This window comes from Grus americana, chromosome 15 (genome assembly GCF_028858705.1).
Source record: "Grus americana isolate bGruAme1 chromosome 15, bGruAme1.mat, whole genome shotgun sequence".
In the NCBI taxonomy this organism is placed as follows: Eukaryota; Metazoa; Chordata; class Aves; order Gruiformes; family Gruidae; genus Grus; species Grus americana.
In genome coordinates, this window is record NC_072866.1 from 15,902,891 (window position 1) to 15,925,327 (window position 22,437).

The 22,437-nt window shown below is 36.8% G+C and overlaps 1 protein-coding gene across 2 annotated transcripts in view; it reads right to left on the bottom strand.

Moving 5' to 3' along the window:
* VWA3A (von Willebrand factor A domain containing 3A) overlaps nt 1-22,437 on the bottom strand; it is a 40,801-nt gene that overhangs the window by 1,201 nt on the left and 17,163 nt on the right. The window contains exons 19-34 of one of the 2 annotated variants that reach the window (XM_054843479.1): nt 22,058-22,202; nt 20,905-21,103; nt 20,402-20,472; nt 19,224-19,382; nt 17,685-17,775; nt 16,472-16,582; nt 15,861-15,958; nt 15,557-15,709; nt 14,777-14,885; nt 13,899-14,043; nt 13,343-13,487; nt 12,196-12,347; nt 10,260-10,386; nt 9,556-9,653; nt 7,963-8,026; nt 5,440-6,757 (exon numbers count right to left, since the gene is read on the bottom strand). In XM_054843479.1, coding sequence (XP_054699454.1) covers nt 7,975-8,026; nt 9,556-9,653; nt 10,260-10,386; nt 12,196-12,347; nt 13,343-13,487; nt 13,899-14,043; nt 14,777-14,885; nt 15,557-15,709; nt 15,861-15,958; nt 16,472-16,582; nt 17,685-17,775; nt 19,224-19,382; nt 20,402-20,472; nt 20,905-21,103; nt 22,058-22,202 — 1,855 coding nt within the window. In that variant the 3' untranslated portion in view covers nt 5,440-6,757; nt 7,963-7,974. Of the gene's footprint in view, nt 1-228; nt 310-5,439; nt 6,758-7,962; nt 8,027-9,555; nt 9,654-10,259; nt 10,387-12,195; nt 12,348-13,342; nt 13,488-13,898; nt 14,044-14,776; nt 14,886-15,556; nt 15,710-15,860; nt 15,959-16,471; nt 16,583-17,684; nt 17,776-19,223; nt 19,383-20,401; nt 20,473-20,904; nt 21,104-22,057; nt 22,203-22,437 lie in introns of those variants that run through there. The other variant, XM_054843478.1, reaches the window with a different exon arrangement.

The window sequence follows — 22,437 nt, forward strand, 5'->3', positions numbered from 1 at the left end:
ACCTCAGAGTAAAACCCCCAAGAATACCAAATTAATACCAAATTTGGTACCAAATGGACTACTAAAGAAACTCATCCATAAGTCAAAGCAGCTAATCAACTTATTCCCAGCATATCAATCCCTCACTGCTCAGTGAAAACCACCAGAGAGTATTTTAACGTGGCCTCAGGTTCCACCTTAGCCAGGAGAAGACACCTGTGAAGAGCTTCCAGAACTGGTATTTTGTACCTCTCCTGTTACATTTATTCTCATATCTTCAGTGAAGAAGGGGGTGGCCATATTTTATCCACTGCATCCTGCTGAGTCTTCCTGAAAGAAACAGAAACTGAAGTTACAGTGAGAAAAGCTGCTGCATTAAGGTTTAAGCTTGCTTTTGGCCTTGAATCACAACTCCATACTGCCCTTTTCTACTTTTTCTCCTATAGCTACTCACAGTTCTCACAGGCACACAGAAATGAACAAAAGACCCAGTACTTTATGACTGCATAAAATACAACAGGACAGTGTCAGAGAGTTTGCCTGTTTGTTTACACGGAAAAGGTCCACATTTCTGAAATGTTATGTTGGCTTATCAAAATATTACTCACATCCAGACTGTAAAGCAATGTCGAAATGTAATTGCACGGTTTCAGAGAGGAACTTACTAAGCTTACACAAACTGATTTCAAATCACACATGCTGATAGATCCACAGAGAAATCTGGACTGAGTGAGTAGGACTTGGGACTTAAGACAGACAAGACCCAACATGTCTCTAGAATACAGAGGAAGACTCTTGTCTCCATGCTCGTCCTGTGGACACCAGTGCTGGCTACTGGCCCACCGGGAGGTAAGTAGATTGTGGCGTGGGAGATAGATCTGTGGAGACTGGGGCTTTGTGCCTTTCACTCAGCAGGACCCATTCACTTCACAGGTCTGCGCTTTCAGGCCACAGAACAGGAGAAATACGCCAGCTGTGAGGTAACAGGAACCTGAATGAGGGCTTTTAATTGTGTGGAAGATACTATGCAGAAAGGAGCCTTTAACAGAGACGTAACCAAAGAATGAAGAGCCAGACAGAGGTCTGAGTTAAAGTGACAGCCGGATGTTTGGCCTGAGTCAGAGGCAGGATGGGATGTTCTGCAGTGCCTGAGGGCAGAACAACAGCAGCAAAGCTCAAGAGACTAAGCTCTCTCTTAAAACCATCTCAAGGATAGGGTTTTGCTGAAATAACCGCAGCATTAAAATATCCTCTCTTCATTTGATGTATTAAAAATTCTGTATCTAAGCCCTAAATTAGTAGAGTTGTCCAGGCTCATCACATGCTTGAACACCTTGTACACTTGCTCACAATCATATGAACTCAGAGTGGCGAGACTTGTTTGGACAGCGTACCAAATCGCTGATCCTCTCTGCAGCCCCAAAGAAGTCTGGACAGATCTGTTGTAGGGTGGAAATCAAGTATCTGACTAAAGGCACTTAGCTCTTTGTGACTACAAAAACAATCCTCGTAACAAGGACTGGTATAAACCAACAGAGCGCTGAGAGAAGTGAAGTATTCACATTTTAAGTGAGATGACAGAAAATGTTAAAAAGCATTTAAATCAGAAGGTCTTGCAATGTTAATGGAAAAGAAGAAAAGAATGGAACTCTCCTCTAAATATCATACCTTGCTGTGCTTAGAATTTTTGCTTCAGAAAGAGAAATCATGGGATCTGGATTTGGGAAAAGAAACTTAAGAATATTTATTTTTCATATAATCAAATCCTAAACATTGGTACATATCAAATACTTCTAAGGAATGAAGTCGTCCTTAAAAAAGTTTCCCAACACAGTATTAATGCAACAACAGATGTAATTTAACACCCAAAGTATGCATCATTCAAATGCAACATTAAACACTTTATGATAATACACGTTCTTCGCATTCCTCGCTAAGTTAGAAAAGTAAGATCCAGAGGCAAAGCAACTTACCGAGGCCATGCTGTAAGTCCGTGCCAGAAGGGAAAAGAAGATACAGATCCTTATTCCTGTGATTAGACAAAAGGTATATTTTCGATGCCTAATACAGCAAAAGAACAACTGCATGCTAGGACTAAGTTAAGATCTTTTGAGCAGTAAGCTCCCTCTGATTTTTCCTTAGGCAAAGATACTAAGCATTCATTGCTCTGCATTTCAGTAGCTTGTCTTTCATAAAGATTTTTTTCTGTATAGCAATATACTGATACTTTTCTGTATAATATAACAGAAGAAAGTTACAAATATACATTTAGTAGAGATACTATGCTTTTTCTGTTTTTCTCATGTCCTGTCATCTGTTAATGGCTTCTTTTTAATACTATCAGATACAGTGTTTGTAAACCCAATGCTATCTAGTACTTTAAACATGGTTTTTCTCCTAAAAAAAAGTCTGAAAAAAATCAAGGTTTTCTACTATATTCTTCAGACAGCTAGCTGCAAAGCTAAAAGATCAGATTCTTCTTAAATCCCTCGGTTCTTCATTACCATACATAAACATTCTCACTCTATTCCTTCCTTTTTCCTGTGTCTTTGTGTATTTTTTTTGTTACGACTCTGCATATTTCACTGTTTCCTCATGGAAGGAATAAAGCACGCATAAATACTTCAAAACACAGCATGGAATGTGTCATAAAATGCTTTTCAAGTTACGTTGAACTCATTTACTTTGCATTTGTGGTTGTCTCCTATGCTACACAGGTTGATTTACAGGTCAAATGAAATGATAACTGTGAGACTGCATTGCCAAGGCAGGGTGGAATTACAAGAAAAACAAAGCAACTTCTAACAGCAACAATGAACATGCCCTTTATCAGCTCTTAGGTCTTGTTAGAAAAGGAGACAGTTTATGCAATATTTGAAGGGAAGGAGTACAAATGCATCATAAATAAAAATACTGCATTAACTTGTACTGAATAAAGGCATGTTTTTCTATATGATGAACAGGAATGACAGCTTGGTTTCTTACATATAGGAATCACAGAGAAAACAAAAAAACCCACAGCAGCTGGTTTTAAAAAGATTATTGAAGACCAATCCTAATAGGTTTCCTTTTAATTCAATGGTTTTCTAACAGTTATTGCACTGGAAGAGAGAAGTACAGATCCTCATTACTACTACACGGTTTGTTTTCATACTCAAAAAACATTGGAGGAGTTACGAGGGCATGGGAGGTGGTTTAAGATGAAAAAGAGAATCTGTTTTGCACTATGCCATCAGATGCCATTTAAAATCTTGTCATAACTTCTACCAAGTTTCATTTACAAAGTTCTATTCACCTCTATTGCTGTTATCAACCCAGAAATTATAACAGAAGCTGTAGAACTTCCCAAGTAGGAAAGGAAAAAGGAAAAACCCTCTAAAAGAGATTGAGTTTGTTATATGCTAGTTATTTCTCTATTAAGACTGAGCCTTGGTGCCACATTAAATGTGGCCATGATGACAGAGGCATCCTCTGTCACTGAAAGCATGTAAACTTGTGGCTTACAAAGTCAGCCTAATCTACCTATCAAATTCTGGGTAGAATTTAAGTTTCTAACTGATGAAGTCTCACATGGTACAAGTCAGAGATTATCTGTCTCCTCATATGGTAGTTCCACCAGTGCATTCAATATAGTTAGCTAAGCCCTAGATTCTCTTTATTGTAACAGAGACAGGGAAGTAACAGGGTGTTTTCCGGAATTGGACTTTTCCCTCCTTTCTCTCCCTTCCCCCCCCCCCTTTTTTTAAACTATTCAGAAAGCAAACACCTGTTTGAGATGGTTTCACAGCAGACTGAAGTTCAATGGAATGAAAAGTATCCTATATGCATCTAACTGGTTGAGATGCATTAAAATGATTCAATGAAAATTCTCGTGACTTAGTTGTATTAACACATTTGGGTGTGTAAAGTCTTGGAACTTTGTAGTTACAAATCTAGATACACACAAACAGTAGATAACATGCTTATAAAGCACAGGGAAATTCTTACTGAACAGAATTCTAAAGGACACAGCATAAAATATCCTTATGGCCATCATCTTCCTTAGAAGCAGCATGAACTTCCTGCACATGAGCTGTTCCACGTGGAAGTTACCCACTCCTGCTGCGAAAACAGCACTCTTCTGATAGGGGGTAGAACACAGACTTCAAGGTAGCAACTGGTTCAGCCATTTGCCCTTAATTCCTTGCATGTAAATCAACATATTCAGTGAGTCACAGCAATGACATGACTTACAAACAAGCTGGCAGAAAAATATACATCTTTGTCAATTATAAAACTCCTCTTTTATTATGACTTGGATACAGTGAATTGCATTCCAGGAAGCGTAAACCAGGAAAGCAAATGACATATACATGACAGACCAACATTGAAAAGTCATTAAGAGCACTCAATTAATCAAGTCATCACAGCTGAACCATCTCCTTAAAATGCTTTCCTAAGTAGCCCTCAGATTGATTGGAGCAGGTAGGACGAGAGTTTCCAGGTAGGTAATAGGCAGGAGAGAGAAACTATATTCTAAAGGAGGGAGCTGCTCTGAGTAGATAGCAGGACTGGCCAGACCACGAGAGAACAAGCACCGACAGAGGCTGCACAGCCTGAAAACACTTACAAAAGAAGTGAAGTTGGACAGGACGCAATGGCTAAATACTATAACACCAAACTATTTTATAGCTTCTGTGGTTACACAAATTCTAACGTCAACATTTGTTCCTTACTTATCAGTTGCATTTTTCTTAACAGGAGACTTAAAACCCCTTAGCTCACACCACTAGCAAAGAGAAGACTCCTGAATTCCTAACACCTACTTTACGTCTGGGAGTATGCTCAAGAGAACCAGAGAAACTTGCTATGCTCTGCCCACAGACAAGTGACCAGTCAAAACCAGAACAAACAGCTGAGTGATGAGTATTAGTGTAGGTTACCATGAACTTAGGATCACATAGATCCATTGACGATCAGTCTATAGACACTGTGTAAACGGAATTGTTTTGAATGAATCAAATGGCTGAACACCAAATACTACAGAGGGAAAAAACCAGCTGAGAGAGATGTGACAGATTGCAATCTAACACAACACACTGAAATACTCTGGTGCTTATCCACATTTGCAAAATCAGACGTGTGCATTACGATCTTATTTCACAAAAAGTCTCTGATATCATTTAACATACCTGCACAAGTATATTTCCTTTTAAGGTTCTTTTAAAGGACCCTTCTAAGAATATCAGAATCTATGCCACAGTATTGTGACACTTCTTAAATCCTCTGAGGAATAAATAATAATCTCTCTCTGAAAATTCAGAAGCCTCATCCTTTCCACCTGGATTTACCATTTTAACATTTCTATTAGTACAAATCCACTCATTTTATCAGTCATCATCTAATATTTATATACCCCAAATAGAAATGTAACTAATCCTATTAAATTACAATTAACATTTTCATAGCAAAGCACCTCAGCAGTTACACACATACCAACACATACACTACTAAAAATGACAGAAAGTGATGCGTAGCACAGCACACCATTTTAACTGCAGTATTCCACTGTAGGCTGGTACTAACGTAGAATGCAGGAGTCAGCTGGTGCAGAGCATACAACACTAAAAAAAGATTTTAATGATAGAAATAATTTTTAATTCTTTACGGAGACAAAACGGAGGGACAGAAAAGATAGTATCTCCCATATCCAAGTATATCCAGTCATTCCCATCAGCTGGCACTCAGGAGATGCAAATGGCTCCTGAATAAACTCAGGCCAAGTATGTGAATTTTGCAGTCAGAATCCATTTTTATTAAATATTACATAAACACCTGGTATGTATTCCTAACCCTTGGAAAGACAACAGTAAACACCTACAAAATGCCAATGAGCTGTTATTGCAGAGTTTCTCAGTTAAAAAAAGTGTATTTCATAAATCAACTGGAAAAATATATGCCTCATTACTGCAGTTAGCTTAAACTGGATATTTTTATATGGTACTGGCAAACATATTTTTAATCCTTCTAGGACAGGAAACATGTAAGAACTTAACAGAACTGCTTAGAAGATTGGCAGTGTCTGGTTATACAAATGTAACCAGGCTTTATCAGCAACAAGATATTACTTGTTTGCATGTCTGATGACTTCTGAATCATCGCCTCTAAATCTTTCTCTACTGCCAACATAAAAAGCAAAGAGTCGAAATAATCATTAGTAAACTTCTTTTGGCAAAAACACTCCCTCCAAGCTTTGTTTTCTGCACTAAGGTTATTTCTTGGACTTCCTATGCAAAACTGGCATAAAGAATTCTCTTTCTAGCATCACAGCCATCTGTCCCATCTGTCAGGGATAATGAGCACCAGCAAAGAAGTATCATACCAACTGCCAAAAAAGACATCTTGGACGTACCACCCACTGACTGAAGCAATTATTAGTATGATGCAGTAGAATAGAAAAGAAACAAAAAGTTGTGACCCTGTGTAACTACTAATTACATTGGAAATACATACACTTTTAAAATTTGTATTAGCTATATTGAAAAATATCCTCTACTTATGTTTAAACTTTGGAGAGTTCAGGGCTTGATTTACTTTGAGTCCTGCAAAGTCTGCCAGTGGAGTAGGTCAACAGCACTTATCATCTGTAACTTCTCTTGCCAGAGGCTGAGAGACAACAAAGAACACATCTTCCCTCTTTCTGCTTGAAGATGGAAGCTTTAGGCACACTCTGAAAAGAAGCAGGCTAGTGGTACCACTCCAAACCTCTTCAGCATCTTTTCTTCGTCTAAAAGTTAATCTGACAAGTCAAGCACATGAATAGTTTTTTAAATACAATTCAAACTATATAAACTGCATAGGCTCACCATCACCCTTGACAAAATGGTAACAGAAGAACAATATAAATTGATTAACTTCCAATTTGCCTTACTTACATGTTTAATCACACTACAATACTATGTATTACCTGAAGTACATTAACAGGAATGTCTTCCTGTACACTTTACAAGCAATATCGTTTACCTTGGAAGGTTGAAAGACAGACGTGGTTGTGGAACACTAACCTGTGTCTCTACATGCCTGTAACAACTTTCTTGCTACTACAGGATGCTTATGTATCTGTTTCCTCTCCAAGCATCTCTCTCTAGTGATCTGCCCTTATAGGCTGAATTCTGCACATACTTGACCAGGCTCCAGGTTCCCTGCTCCATGAAGCAAGCATTCTTATCCTGTGGGTCTGACTGGATTTTTTTTTCTTCTTCTCTTTGAATGACTCGGCCATGTTTGTAAACCACAATGCAAACTACAGCTATAGAAATAAGGATTTAAAAAACAGTCTCACTATATATCTGCCATACCCAATTCCTTGATGAGTATCTTGGCAGGCCTAAGTTCTCTAGTGCAACTCTCTGTAGTTGTGTGCAGGTCCACGTTTTCCCCCTTAAACAGCTCCGTGACAAATGCTTCTGTCTTGTTTAACCCTGAGAAAGTACTTCTACACAGCATTTTCTCTTTTCCTATAATCTGTACTTTGCCATTTTAAAAGCAGTAGGTTGGCTCTGTGAGAGGTTTAGTTTGTCCAGCTGCCTCTCCCACAACTTTGTAACAATAGTCCAGTGTTTGCTGAGGCTGTCTTGACTATTAGTGCGGTCTTTTTTCAGTCAGCTTTGCTCATTTAACTGATAAATCATGCAGCCCATGTAGCAACTGTTATCACAGCCATTACATCTGGTCCTAACCCTCTGATGTGCTTAGCTGTTAGAAAGAGCTAAACCATTAATAACTACAAATACGCATCTGCCTTGCTCCTTTCACCCCAAAGTTCTCTCTGAATTGTTCTTTGTGTATATTAGAGCTAAGCTAAGAACTAAAATAATTAAAAGTGTTTTCAACTTTAGAAAGAGTCACTGCTGGAAATTTTACATTAAGCTTATGAAACATTATCCTTGTACTGAAATATATGAACTATATATAAACTGTGATCTATTTGTGGTGACTGTTTACCTGAGCACTTTTTTAAAGGCCAGAATTGTCCTTTTGGTTTATATTCCATTTTTGAAGTAATAACCTGTTTGAAAGAAAAACAAAACCCAAAGAATTACAGCAGCTTTCCAGAGCAACATACAGTTCCTCTGTATCTTTGTTTAGCCACGTCCTTGCGTGACAGAAAATCTTTTCATCGAGGCGGTATAATGCATTTTAAAGCTCTTTGCAAGTACTTTTGCCTGCTATTACTATTGAAATGGCATTTTCTGGTTCTGGATTGGCAGTTAGGAAGCGTGACAATGAAAAAACATAAGGATCAATACAATTTAACTCTCCTTCACTCCAGTTCTAGGCAGGTATCAAAGCTAGCTCTACACGATACCAGAAGCAGCAGGGAACGAACGGCGTGCCACCTGAGCCAACTCAGTCTATGGAGATACAGATGGCATGCAGTGCCAACAGGGCCATGCTGCTTCCGGGAAATGACTTGGCTCGTTTGGAGTCCGCTGGGATACCTCTGTCTGGGGTCACATTGTACTGTTATCTGTTACAGAACTGTTAACGGAAAAGGGAAAAAGAAACTTCATGTTGAGGGAGGATGCTGAAGGGAAGATGACGAAAAGAAAGGGAGACAAACCTGAAGCATGCTGGGAGAACATTCTTATTCCATGGAGAGAGAAGGAAGCTGAAAATTACAGTAAAGAAGGGAAAACACAGGACAAATTCTGATGGGAGACTTAATTGGGAAAGGTAAAAGATTAAGAGTCAAATTATTTAGGAAAGCAGAAAAAGACTGAGATTGACAGAAGAGATCTTTGAGAGAAGAATGATTTTATCAGATCCTTCAGTAAATCAGGAAATGTAAGAGGAGTGAAGGGGAAGGCTTAGGGAATCGTCCCAGAAAAAGGCTAATAGAAACTTTACAGGGCTTTAGAGGCAAAAAGAAAGGGAGATTGATGGTACCTTGAGAAGTAAATGGGTTGAGATAGGATTGTTTGAGAACACATGAAACATCTCACTTAATTCCATGCAGAGAACACAATTCTAGCAGACAGAGAATGGATGGCAATGCAGCTAGAGAAGTCAGGAGGAGGTAGGATAGAAGGAGGCCATATAGATTTTGGAAAATAAAAGCAATTTACATTTCTGAGTAAGAAGTCATACTAAAGGTACTAAAAAGAACATTGCATCACATTAACAGGAGTCAATTTTCTCTTTTAATAACATATATAAAGAGAAATACATTGATTTGACAGATGACAGAACTCAGCAAGGACAGAAACAACCTAATGTAATTTCTCTTTGACATAAGAACTGGAACAACAACAACCGAGAGCAAACAACAGCCCTGAAGTTTAACACATTGTTAGAATCTGCTCGGATCCTTTACTACGATGGGTAACGAATTGGGTAAGACCTTAAAACTAAACCCCTCTGAAACAGACAGCTTGCTTGCAAGTCATTTTCCACGCCTCAAAAAACCCACTAAAATTGACAGGACAAGGAAAGAAACAGCAATTCTTTTTTAAATAGCAGACACTGGAAGTCAGATATTCTTGACTTCCTTTCATAAAACAAAAAAGCAATTATTGAAAGATTCTAGATACTCACCTCAAAGATTTTGCCTGCTTTAAGAAACTTCTAGCTATTGCTACTTCTTGAGCAAGTTTCTTTAAATCATCTCCTTCAAAGTAAGGGAAAACTGGATCCTGCAAACAGAATTAAAATATTCTACTTTAACTTGCACCTATTTATTATTTTCAGTTTCTACCAACTAAATGAAATGAGCCTCAGCTCTAAATCTCCCTACTCCTATCTACTTGCAGAGAAAGTCCTGGTCTTACAAGGGGAGAGCAGAGCAACTCTGGATTGAATATGGTTCTGTTCGCCAACATATTTTTCTGCTGTGGCAATCCCTGAGGTCTCCTGATGGACCATCAACGTGCTCAACACTGCATAAGCATTTTCCAATTACATAAATAAAATACAAGGGTAAGGGCAAGAAGGCACAATAAAAGCTAAAGTTAGCTTAAAATCCAGTGTCCAGGTACAAGATTTTTTTTTGTTTATCTTTCAAAAACTACATTGCATTGTGTATTTCTTTCATAGGTTTGGTCACTTGACCAAGGCAGCTAGCAGAGAAGCAAAGCCAGATATTAAGATTTCTCATTTTGGTTTCAATGTGAACTATCTTAGGAGTCTTGTATTAATTTTTCTCATAATTTTTCTTTTTTACGTGAAGTTTGATGATTGATGAAGAACTAAGTTGAAATGAAACAGAACCACACCCAACAAACCCAATCTCTTTAACATACATCTTCATCATCAAGTCCCTCTGTCAACATCCTGTGTGCTGCTAATTGTCCGTCCACAACTCCGAAACTGCAATGGTAGCGCCCTCCTGTTTGGGAAGCGAGCTTCTTCAGAAATTCATTAGCTTCTCTGTTAACAAGAAAATAATAAGTTACTTAAGAAAATTATTTCTTCAAAAGCAACAACAATAGAAGAAGAATTTCTAAGAAGTCCTCAAAGAATATGACATCAAAACAAATAGTTTGGAGGACATGATTATAAACTTCTGTATCATTTCTAGCCGTCAATTGGTAATGAAGAATACACACTGCTTAGCTGTCATAACCTCCAAAGACAGGCTATGTTTGGACAAGAGGTTCAGTGTAGGAACAGAACCAAAAAAAAGAAACTAAACCAAGAAATCCAGAAGCCAGGCTGGCAGGTAAAGGGCAGTAATATTTTACACAGAGGAAGAAAACCAAAAGCTGGGATGCTCCATAAAAGGAAGGAACATTTTGTGCATGCCCCATATTTTATTTTCTTGCCTAAGCCTCTATTACTTGCCATTGGCCAACAAGAACCATTAGGATAACTGGTACAGTTGTTACTGTATTCTTATTGCAAGTATGCTAAATAATACACTTTTACTGCCATTTATACATCATTTGAGTGTCCTGTCTCCAAGTGCTAGCACTGCAAAGTGAAAAATAGTCATACATCCATTAATTTCAAGTAAGCTGCAAGGATTGATTCCATTCTGGACACTAAAATCTCCACAACTAACTAGGAGACTGAAAGGAAGCAGCAGATTTTGTTTCAGAGTAACTCATAGTGAGATATCTTTCTCCCTTATTTGCAGATTTCCTTAACAGTTATTGGCAACAGACCAGTTAACCAAATAATATGCAAATAAATTAACTCAAAATATTCATAATTAAAAGACTTTTCATAAATAAAGTTGGCTTTTTCAACTTAGGGCCAATAACACAGTTTTTACCAGAAAGTAAGATATATAAAAGCTTACAAAGTAACACACTCTTCCTGTCAAACCTCACTTCCATAATCACAAAGACCACAGACTATGTATCAGGAAGTCTACAACTTCTTCTCTTTATAGCTTGAAAAATGACATCCAAACTAACTGTCATCTTTTGAGGGATTTAGCTTTAAGGTCTATTAGCTACCACAGCAGTATAGGATTCGGGCAATTATATTTGGAGCAGTAACTGGAGTTTTGAAGCAAATCCCCCAATTATTTTTGTCTACCACGTTGGTTTGGCTCTCACAGTAGCTCTATTGTGTGCAAACTATACTCCTTTAGCAGGAGACTAATCTAGAAACTCCAGTTCACATATGCTCTCAACATTTTATCAGGTATTATTGTGGCTGTAGCACCACAACGTTCCCCAGTGTACACCTGACAGACATGCTCACAGATGACTCCTGAACCATCCAGAGCCTTGAAAACATGCTGAAGCTCTCAGAATGGTCCAAGCATCATGTGTGCCCTATTTTCTCATGACTATCATCTCTCAGACTTCCTTGAAATCCTGCTAGTCTTTTCTCATCCATCCTCACTCCTGCTTTGAAATCTTTTGCCTTTCCTATGACCATATTTTCTGTTGCATGTTCACCTTCCTGAAGCTTTTATTTCTTTTACTTTTAAATCTCTATTCCACTGCTGTGGCAGCATCCACCTCACGGTTCAGCGGGATGCAACCTAGGACCTAACAGAAACAACACTGCTTGTCAGTTTGTGCTATGAGAGGGTCAAAAATTTTTCACAGCAGCTGGATAACCTAAAAGCATTATCCCAAAGTTGTTAACCTCGTGACAGTCACTGGGACAGGAGGACTGGTAGGCAATGGTGCCCATGGCCCACTTTGACAACACAGCCTTTTGACAAGCAAACTACTAATTTTAAAGATTGTTTTGTTGTTCTTGCAAAGCATCATATACCTGTCTGCACAGCTAAAAGAAATGGTGTGGATTTTAATATCTTGTTTCTTTCTCAATCTTTCAATTTCTTTCAAAATCAGAGAGCAACTGGTGTCTGGTTTTCCATCAGTCAATACATACAGTGCCTCTATACCTTGGAAACTGAGAGCCTTCTGAAAAGCAGAAAATAAGCTTAAACAATTAGTACATTTGTATGAAAAGTTATACTTAAATCACTGGAATAGTATTGTCATTCTTAAGATAGCTTTATATTTACCACATCATTGTCTTTTCCTTTTCACTAAGTATGAAAGAGATCAAGCATATAAATTTGAAAAATAAACAAGATAATTTAACAAGATAATTTGTAGCATAAGGCAAGATATTCATAAGCAGGGCATCACAAAAAACTGACTCACTGAAATAAGCAACTTAACTGTTTTTGGAGAACTGCTGACAGAAGATTTTTACATCACATTTTGTGAGAGTTAAAGATGCTTAATGTCTGAAAATCAGGCTCACTAGGATTTGGCCTTTTTATGCTGTAAAAACTTGCTACAGTAATTGACCCAGTGGACATTTTCATGATGAATTCCATAAAATTTATAAGGACATTCTGCAAGGGTGTCTGGAAGAAGAATCATTCATTCAAGGCAACATTTCCTTTTTGATTCAAATTTTAAATCTCATGAAATTGCAAGTTCTTTCAGTCTCTGTTTTAAATTATTATTACTAGTTAATTTCTACACTGAGAATTTTTATAGGAGAAAAGTTTCTTCACATGTTACTAAAGTTTAAGAATTGTAGTCAATGCCCAGGCAATTCCAACAAACACCAATGCTTCAAAATCCCTGTTTGGCTCAGAGCAAATACGATCACAGCCACAGTTGTACATAAGCATCATTTTGAGCAACTGGCTATCTTCTCTCTCCACTATGCTTTGAACACAAATATTAATGCAACTATTGATATTTCACATTTTTCTTAAACTCAGTATGAGCCCTGGGGACAGGAACCGTGGCTTAGTTCCAGATCTGTTCAGTGTTTTGCATGTGAAAGTGTTGTATACTTTGACCAAATAATCTTCCTAAAATATTGTCAGTCAGATGGAAGTGTTTTATCACAAGACATGATGTCTTCTCCAAAACACGGTACACTATGTACTAACCTGTAAAGCCGTAAGGATGCATGTATTACCGTGAGCATGGAATTTGGACACCCACTGCACAGCATCATGACAATTTTCATCAGTTGCCTCTACAAGGTGCTCCTTCCAACTGTCTGTATTTTCTGCAAATCTCAGCAGGTTAAACCTGAGGAGAAAGAGGAAAATAAAGAAATAAATTATAACACATAAACAAAACGCACACACACACACACACACAATAAAAAAACCCCCAAACAAACCAAAACCAAGAGCCCAGTATTGGATTAAGGTCTTCAGCTTTGGAAGACTCAGAAAGCATATCTCACTCTGCATGAACCGTCTATGGGAAGGCTGAGCCCAAAAGGATAAACAGCATTAGCCTATGGCAAATGAGGCTCAAATCTTAGAGAGCTCAGAATTAAAAGTTGGCTAAAAAGAACAGAAAAAGCAGTTTGTGTCACACTAACATAACATAATCACTTGTGTTTCACTATCATATTATTTGTAATTATTAAGTAATCTTATTACATAATAATAAGCAGTGCAGATTTCAGTCTTTATCAGTAGTCTATCATACCTGACTTCATTTTTTCTCAGCTGTTCCCAGATAAGGGAGGTAAGTTCTTTCGTGACATGTGGCAAATATGGGTCCATGGAACCAGATGTATCAATCAAAACACAGACATTTGCTTCTAAAATGATACCAAACCACCTTCGGCTTCCTGGGCCAGAACATTAAAACTAATGTCATTACATACGCTTATTTTATTGACCATATTATTTTAGCGACTGTACTGTAAAATCTTCAGTCTTTAGGGGTTATTCTGGGCACATTTCTACATAATAAATTCTAATCTGTGTGGAAACTAGGTAATTCAAAGTTTAATAATAGAAAAGTCTTCTACCATTACAAATCTAGCACTATCAAGCATTAATTACTAGCCAATCGTAGCAACTTGCATTAAACAACTTGTAGCTCCTATTTTACAATCCAGCAAAAAATTAAACTGTTTCCCAAAGATCTTTATGAGCAAGAGGGATCAAAATACTTTTCACCAGCAGCGATGCTGAACTTCTAAGTGTGACACATTCTTAGCAAAAGAAATACAAAAGCTAATTTTGCTTGTATGTTATCGTACTTATTCTGTTCATAGCTGACACCAGGAGCCTTGTATTCATTAACACAACATACAAAAAGGAAAAACTTACATCACCGCCCTAATTATTTCACAGCAAGATAGATGTTTATCAGCTACACAGATGCTGAATTCTCTTGTATTCTTATTTTACTGTCATAAAAATACTTATTAAAATGTCAATGAAATGCAAAATGGATGACCTTTATTCATATTTTAGGTCCAGATTTATGTTCAGATTTATTCTACTAGAAAGAATAGACAAAATTTTACGTATGTTTAAGTTGTGATTTATAGAAAAACAGATGCACACCAATACCTGACAGAAGCCACTGTATTCTTTTTATATAGCGCTGCAACACTTTCTCCAGTTGTTCAGTGTACATTTCCAGTTCTTTAGATTGAAATTGCAGATGTTTCACAACCCCCTGGAAAAATTCAATTTGTACAAGAGCATCTTACTTCAGGAGATTTGAGCTCAGCTGCTATATATGCAAAGTCTGCATTAGAAATCAGGGAGATTAGGTTTTCTGTCTTTACATCTATGAAATAGTATAAGAAAATTTTTGTGACTCTGTTGCTACTAAATAACTGGTTTCCCCAAATTAGAAAAGTCTAGTTCTCATCTCAGCCAGTTGTCTGGGTAACAGAATTATATAATTTGACTGGAAAGGTGCATCTGTTGCATTATTTCTGACAGTTTTATAGATATAACAGAACAATGAAATCCTGGACTTAACTTTCTATGCTTCTCTCCAGTCATTACACAGACCAAAACAATCAAGATCCAACATTTTCCTAGTTTTGACTCACACGTGATTTTTAAAAGCTTTACTTAAAATTTTAAAATTATTTTTCACACTGTATGAGCAGCAGAGATGCTATACGTTCTAAAGAGCCCATGTAGTTTGCACTTCAAACATACTAAGTATTTTTTGTGGAAAATAGAAGACCTCTAGCTTTCTAATAGAAGGGTGATTCAGAAAGAAGATCAGGAATAGTGGAGGGAACATCAGAGAAACATAGATCAACATGCATTGTCTTAAACAAATACAAAGCCTTTCAATGATGTAGGTATGTGACATCTGCAAAAGCTTACATTGATTTCTACGCTAGGGAAGATAGTACAGTATTTTGCCGATACTTTCTTGCGCAGAGACTCCACAGTTTTCTTTTGATGAGTACAGCCTGGGCCAAACATTAATCTGGGCAATTCCAGTTTAAGTTTTTTAATACTGTACTTGGTCAGCCACTTGTAAGACAAACAAATGGAGTGATTGGTTGTTAGTAAATAATAGAATAGTTTAAGTAATAATACTTCATACAGAATCACAATTAACACATTCACATTAATTCACATGGATAATTCTAAAATGTCAATTTATTAGTAAGGAGCAAAATACCTCTTTGCTTGAACAGATTTCCTCTTTTTTTGGCAATGTAACAGAGGGAACAGACTTTCTTATGCACATTAGCTTTGGGTACTTTCGGTATACTGTACCTAGTTAAGAAAATGAACAAAGTAATATTGGGAGTCCTAGGTTTACATCATAGCCCTTTTGAATCACATATGACTGTTGATTAAAAAAATCCACAAAACAAGAAAACCCCCACAGATAGCATTTCATACACAGTTCCACATTTGAAAAAAATGCCAAATTTCTAAAAGTACTTTTAAAAAAAAAATTATTTTTAAAAATTGTCACCTTCAAAAAATTCCAAACTAAATCTTCTGTAATCATCTAAACCATGATGACAGCATTTTTCCTTAGAGCATCTTTGACTAAAAGATCCCGAAGGACTAAGAACCACCACAAAACCACAAAAAAAGAGTAAAAGAGCCATCCCCACCCTCCAAAAAAAACCCCAAACCAAAAAACCCCACCACTATTTGATAAGTGAAACTCGCTTCCACTCACTATTTAAAGCACACTGATTATCAGTGACTTAACATTCTAACAGTTTTATAATAATAATGCTGGTAATAAAATGGCTTCACCCTAATAACACATACCCACGTTTCTTCCTTTATCAGTATAAAACACTGACACAGAAAACTCTGGCTGCTTCCTTGGTTTATGATTCCTTTTATTCTCAGTCTTAGGCCATTCTTTTAGTGTTTGTACTACAATTAAAAATAAATAAAGATGTTGACTGACTTCAGCTACATAAAACTCTTACATGCAACCCTGTTCTTCAGTTAATAATTTCCTATTACCACAATTATAAATACTTAATTTTCTTAGATGCCTGTTAAGAAAAATCCATATTATAGAACTACTTATGCTACTTTCATGGAAATGGAACCAAAACCTTTACAAATTTATAGATTACCATCAGGAAGAATGTCACAGGGCATAATTTCAGAAGATTAGGGGTTTAGAATTAGCATAATATCTATTAGAAAAGCCAATTAACATTATACAAAGCACCTCATATGCAAATATAAATCCAGATTTGTAAACACTGCTACATATCAACAATCTAATTTCAATAAATCAATAGAGTTCAAGACTCAAATTTAATGAAAAAAAAAAATCTGCAGATGTTAGCAGAGATGCAAAGAAAAAAACCCAAGAAAATTACAAAAATGGAGGAGTAAGGAACTGGACTTTAAGGGACCAACAGTGACTGGAATCGATTTAAGAGCTGTTTCATACACCAGGAGGAGTCGCAAGAGTCAGCACCAGATAACCTGACGTTTGTGTTGTAGTTTTCCTTCATTACTGCATCATAAATAAATCAAGTGGAACAGCATATTAAATACAATGGGATCTAATTGTATTAGCAGAAATATATATATTGAACTAATAATATAATAAATCTCTGAATTGTTGAACCTTTGAAAAAAAAAAAATGAAGTATGAATTGAAAACCAAGAGAAGCGAGGTTCTAACTATGACGTCAGGCATGGGACAAAGCGGGGCTCTACTTTCCACCACACACATTTGACATTCCCTGATATAGGAGGGGTATTCAATCATATGACCTGGAAATAGTTATACACCTGTACAGTGTTCCTTCCTCTCACAAGCTAAAAGAAAGCTAGATACATTACAGCTAAAGCTCATACCAAAGTAATTTCCAAATGACTGCAATGTTTCCTATCAGTCTGATTAAAGATCAAAATTGCAAGCGTTTCTAAAAAATTAAATCTCTAATTTAATACTGCCTTTTAAGCAAAACCCAAAGAAACTGAAGATAAAAAGTCCTTAATCCATACAGACCTGGTGGAATTTCTGCTTTGGCACTAGTAGGACGCCATGCCAGTACTCCTACGGAAGTGTTTCTCTCTGCACCATGGTTCTCTTTAGTATACTAAAAGTGCATAAAATTAAAAAGTATTCCAGTTGGATCATAACTGCATTATTCAAAGCAAACTATCCTTCATTATTCTCTAATTCCTGTTTTACTCTGGCTCTTCTGACAAGTCAGCAGATTGCCACAACGACTTGTTAATTTGCAATTTTTTGCTAGGTTAAGTAATTCTAATTGCTCTGTTTTAATTATCTTACCAATTTTGTCTGCTGCCATAAAACTGACATCTACCAGCAGTTTGGATGATTTACTTGAAGGAGCAGTCTAGTATGGTAACAGCACTGTTTTATAGAATATAGTATATAGTATTTTCCTCAGAGTTTTATTGAATATTGGAAACCTAGTGCTGACAACCGTAATTTCTAGGTATGGCTCAACTCTCGGGGGGCTGAGCAGTCTGCTAAACAACATGAACACTTGTTTAACCCTACTGTAGGATCAGACTTTTGCTGTGACACAGACTCTTCAAGTAACTGACATCAAATTTAACATACAGCTCTACTAAGAAATATCACCATACAGACAAACCTGTATTGGTTTTCTACAAGTTTAAGCCCTGTAAAACTATGCTATGTAGTCATATCTCTAAGCGATTACTTTTTTTCCTGCATTTGTGAAGAGGTGTTGAGAATATACTGGTTTGGATCAAATAGCATAGAAGACCTGTTTGAGCTTACCTACAAAGAACTTTGCAACATGAACACACCTACATTTAAAAGTGCCATTCCTTTTTCAAAGATGAGACCTGAAAATTCCAGGTCAAAAGTTAAGGACATCCTTTGCAAGAGGCAGTTCTGTATCTAGTCATTGATACATCAAAGTGGTAAGCACTGGTCCTTTATGTGTATTACTGATTTGCACACCCACTCAAAACAGACGCAGTCAAAATTAACAAGGAAAACATTAGCAAAATCCCTAAAGACTCCATGTATAACTCCATGTGTAACTCCATGGAAATAAGCACAGCGGGCAGGAAATAAATCGTGAATCCTGTTTCTTGTTTTATGCTGGCTCTCTGTGTGGCTACAAACATGCTACTCAGCTGCAGCCGTCTCATCTGTAAATGAGCAGGATACCTTAAAATTCAGTACTTGCTAGAAGGCCTTGTAAAATAGATGTAACTTGGTAAAGCACTTTTCTGCTTTGCCTTTGCTTTCACTAAATACTAAATTTTTGAGGTTAGAGGAGGGATTATTTAGATAATTTCAGACACTACAATGTGGTTCTATTATAATTAATTACTTAGCAGGAATTAGTAAGATGTACATTTTTGTTTATGTAGCATTTTGAATGCAAATTAAAATGTAAATCAGAGTACTATCACAGTGCTGTTTTACTTCCTTCAAATTTTCAGCCTGAGCACTTCTCTCACAAAGAGCAACGTCTGATAGTTGGGCAGGATCTCTAATTAAAACACACAGCATCTTAAAAATGGGACCATTTCAAACCATTCTAGCCAGACTCAGAGCTGTGGGTTTAGGAGGTGGCAACTTCTGTGGTCTTCTTTTCTCTTTCTTCGTAAGCACATTTGAGTCTCCTTCTGGTATAAACGGATTAACAGTGTGATTTACTGAACGTTGCTTCAAGGACTCCACTAGCAATGCACACTGAAATGGAAGTTCACATCATTTAGTAATTCATATACATGAAATTTAAATAAATAGCATTTCAAAGACAGGCATTCTGTATTATTACTTCAATAATAAATAAAATTCATAACAAATTTATTAATCTGGTAACACTTAATACCTCTAACTGAAGAGACCCCTTTGTGCTGTGCTTGCTCAAACACATAGGAGGGAAATCCTCTCTGCTCTGAGAAAACATTCCAAAGGAAAAGGCAACAGTACACATACCAAGACCAAAACAAATTGGAAGATGATGAACTAAGTACATGCAACTGTTAAATAACAACAAAATATTTGAAGATCCCATTGAATATCCATTGACTCTTCTTTTTAAAAATACTTCTGTGACTCAGACTTGCATGCAACAGGATGCTCAGACCTCTGGGCAAATATCTCACTGCATATGTCTTTCTAATCACACTTTTGTAAGAAGCAACAACCGTAGTGCCAGACTGGCTATATTGCCTCAGTCACTTTGTTAGATATCTTTGGAAAAAGTCATGTGCATGTGATATGGAGAGATATGGTCCAGTTCTACACTGTTAGTACACTTCGGAAAACAATTATTTTAGAATCAAACAAATGTATTGTGTCAATGACAACCCCTCCCTCCACCGCAACTTACAGGAACATAATATTATGTATTTGTTATATAGTATATAAAAGTTTTAAATATATTTTTTTTATATATATAATTATAACAAACAATTAACTCTACTTGAGAAGAATTCATCATAGGATTTGCAACAAAACAGAGAATCACTTCAACTGTAAACTCCTTGTATTTCATAAGGAATCATGGCCCCTCCAACACCAATCACTGCAGTGCTATTGTACAACTGCTTTTTAGACCAGATTTACGGTGACTATTCTCACACTCTAGAGTGTTCCTGCCCATCTTACAAGGACTTTCATTTTGTCCAACATCAGCTAAACAAACACTGTTGACTTTTTTTCTGAAGAAAAACATAACTTAAAAAGACACATGTAATTCATACCTTTTGGGAGTAGTTGTTTGCTTTTTCCATTTCAGACACAATAACAGTGATATCATCACTTTCAAAAATACCTGATAATCAAATATATGCTAATCAGTGTGGGTTTTTTAAGCGTACAGAATACATCTGGTTTTAAAGTGTACAACAATTTGTAGAGCATGCCAAATATCGATGAAAAAAATCAAAAAGCCTTTGTTTCCTGTATGCCAGGCAGTCTGGGTGTACCACATTAGTAACTATATTTTAAATGTGCATCTTTAAAATATCTAGCAGAAAACAGTGAATTCAAATAGGAAAAAAAAATAAAATTCCTGCATTAAGGCTGCATTATAATATTCTGCAATACAAGCGAAAGACTTAAACTCAGACCTCTTTTTATCTCAGTGCTAGTATAGCATTATCACATCCTAAAAAGTAAACTATTTGATTTGGGGGAAAAATAAGCATTAATAAATATTATTTAATTAATGAAGAAGTATGTGCTGACTTTCCTTTTCACATACCTGCTTCCCCAAACCAATGAAATCTCCCATTGGCTGCCCGTACTATTTCTTTAAAAGCAGTGGCAGTTTCAGTTGGGTTAGCGTAGCAAGCTGGAATAATCCCACTGGAGTCAACGTCCTCCATTACACTGAACAGACAGACATGAAGCTGCAAATCAAAACCTCTGCAAACCTCACCCACATAAGTGCTGACTGTGTGCTGTAAGACAGAGAAAGAAAGAAAAAAAAAAAAAAAAAAGAAAAAGTCAGTAGCGACCCTCTACCTCAGATGGGCTTCCATCTACTCCATTGGTTCCTGAACTGATGTACAAATACTCCCAACCTGAGCAATTCAGTACAGGAACATACCCTGAGCAGCTGAATGCCTCCTCAAATCATGCATATACACAAAACCTGTCGCTATTACTAGTGACAATGGCAACAGCATTACTGCAGCCAAGAAGTGAGATGGGGTGGCTATGGGAATCAAAGACACAGGTCATCGCCTTTGAAGTAGCCATGCACTGAAGCAAATAAATAGGGATGCATTTGGCTTTTTTTTTTTTTTTTTTTTTCATTTTCTTGTTATCCACATGGGCTCTTAATGATTTCTTACGTTTGCCCAGAGTTTCCGGGAGTTTGGTAACAAAAGCAAGAGACACTCTACTGTACACACATGGTTAATCCAGTTGGACTACCATATGTTCAGGAACTCTAGGCTGTGCATGTGGCTTAACACCCACAGAGCGCATGCACTACGAATGTATATTGAAGCAGTGGATTACTGTTATTAAAAACAGGAGCTGTCTCTACGTAATGTACTATGGAGTTCCACTGTAAAATTATTTGTGGCTTTGTTCCCATGAGTTATAAGGAAATGATATCATATGAAAAAACAGAGTTGGTTTGTTCAAACTCAGAAATTTGTAGTGAGATGATGGCCAGAGCTGGAGTGGGAAAGGAATCCTAAAAACACCTCCTGAATTTTCTACGATTCACACATATTAATAATTGCTACCTCCAACACATGGATAGTGATTGCAGAAATGGAAGTTTGAGATCCTGACAGTTGTGCTAGCTTAGATATGTAAAGAAGTAGTCTGTCAACAAGCTATAGAAAAAAACCCAACCAAACACCTTACAGAAGAGTCACAAAACCTGTGATGACACTTACTGTTTCCTGATCAGGTATTCCAGTAGTCAGCAGGTAAAGTCCTTGTGATTTGTGTTTATCTTTGTCTTTGAAGTCTACTTCCACAGCTCTCCTGAGCGCACTCATGAAATTTCTACTCCCTTTGCACTGCAAGCTCAACACCCACCTAAAAAAAAGATGTTTACAGTTCAAAGAATGAAGCAACAAAAGTTTTTTGTTTCTGCTTAAAGCAATAAAGACAAATAAGAACCTTAAATAACACTGCACTGGAGTCTAAAATTTTTGACAATGACAGAGCAAAAGTAGATTATATACTGACCCAAATTACTTGTTCTAGTTTCGGTACTGCCATCATGGCAAACTAGTTTTTTAAGATAAGATTCAGAGCATAGAGATGAAAG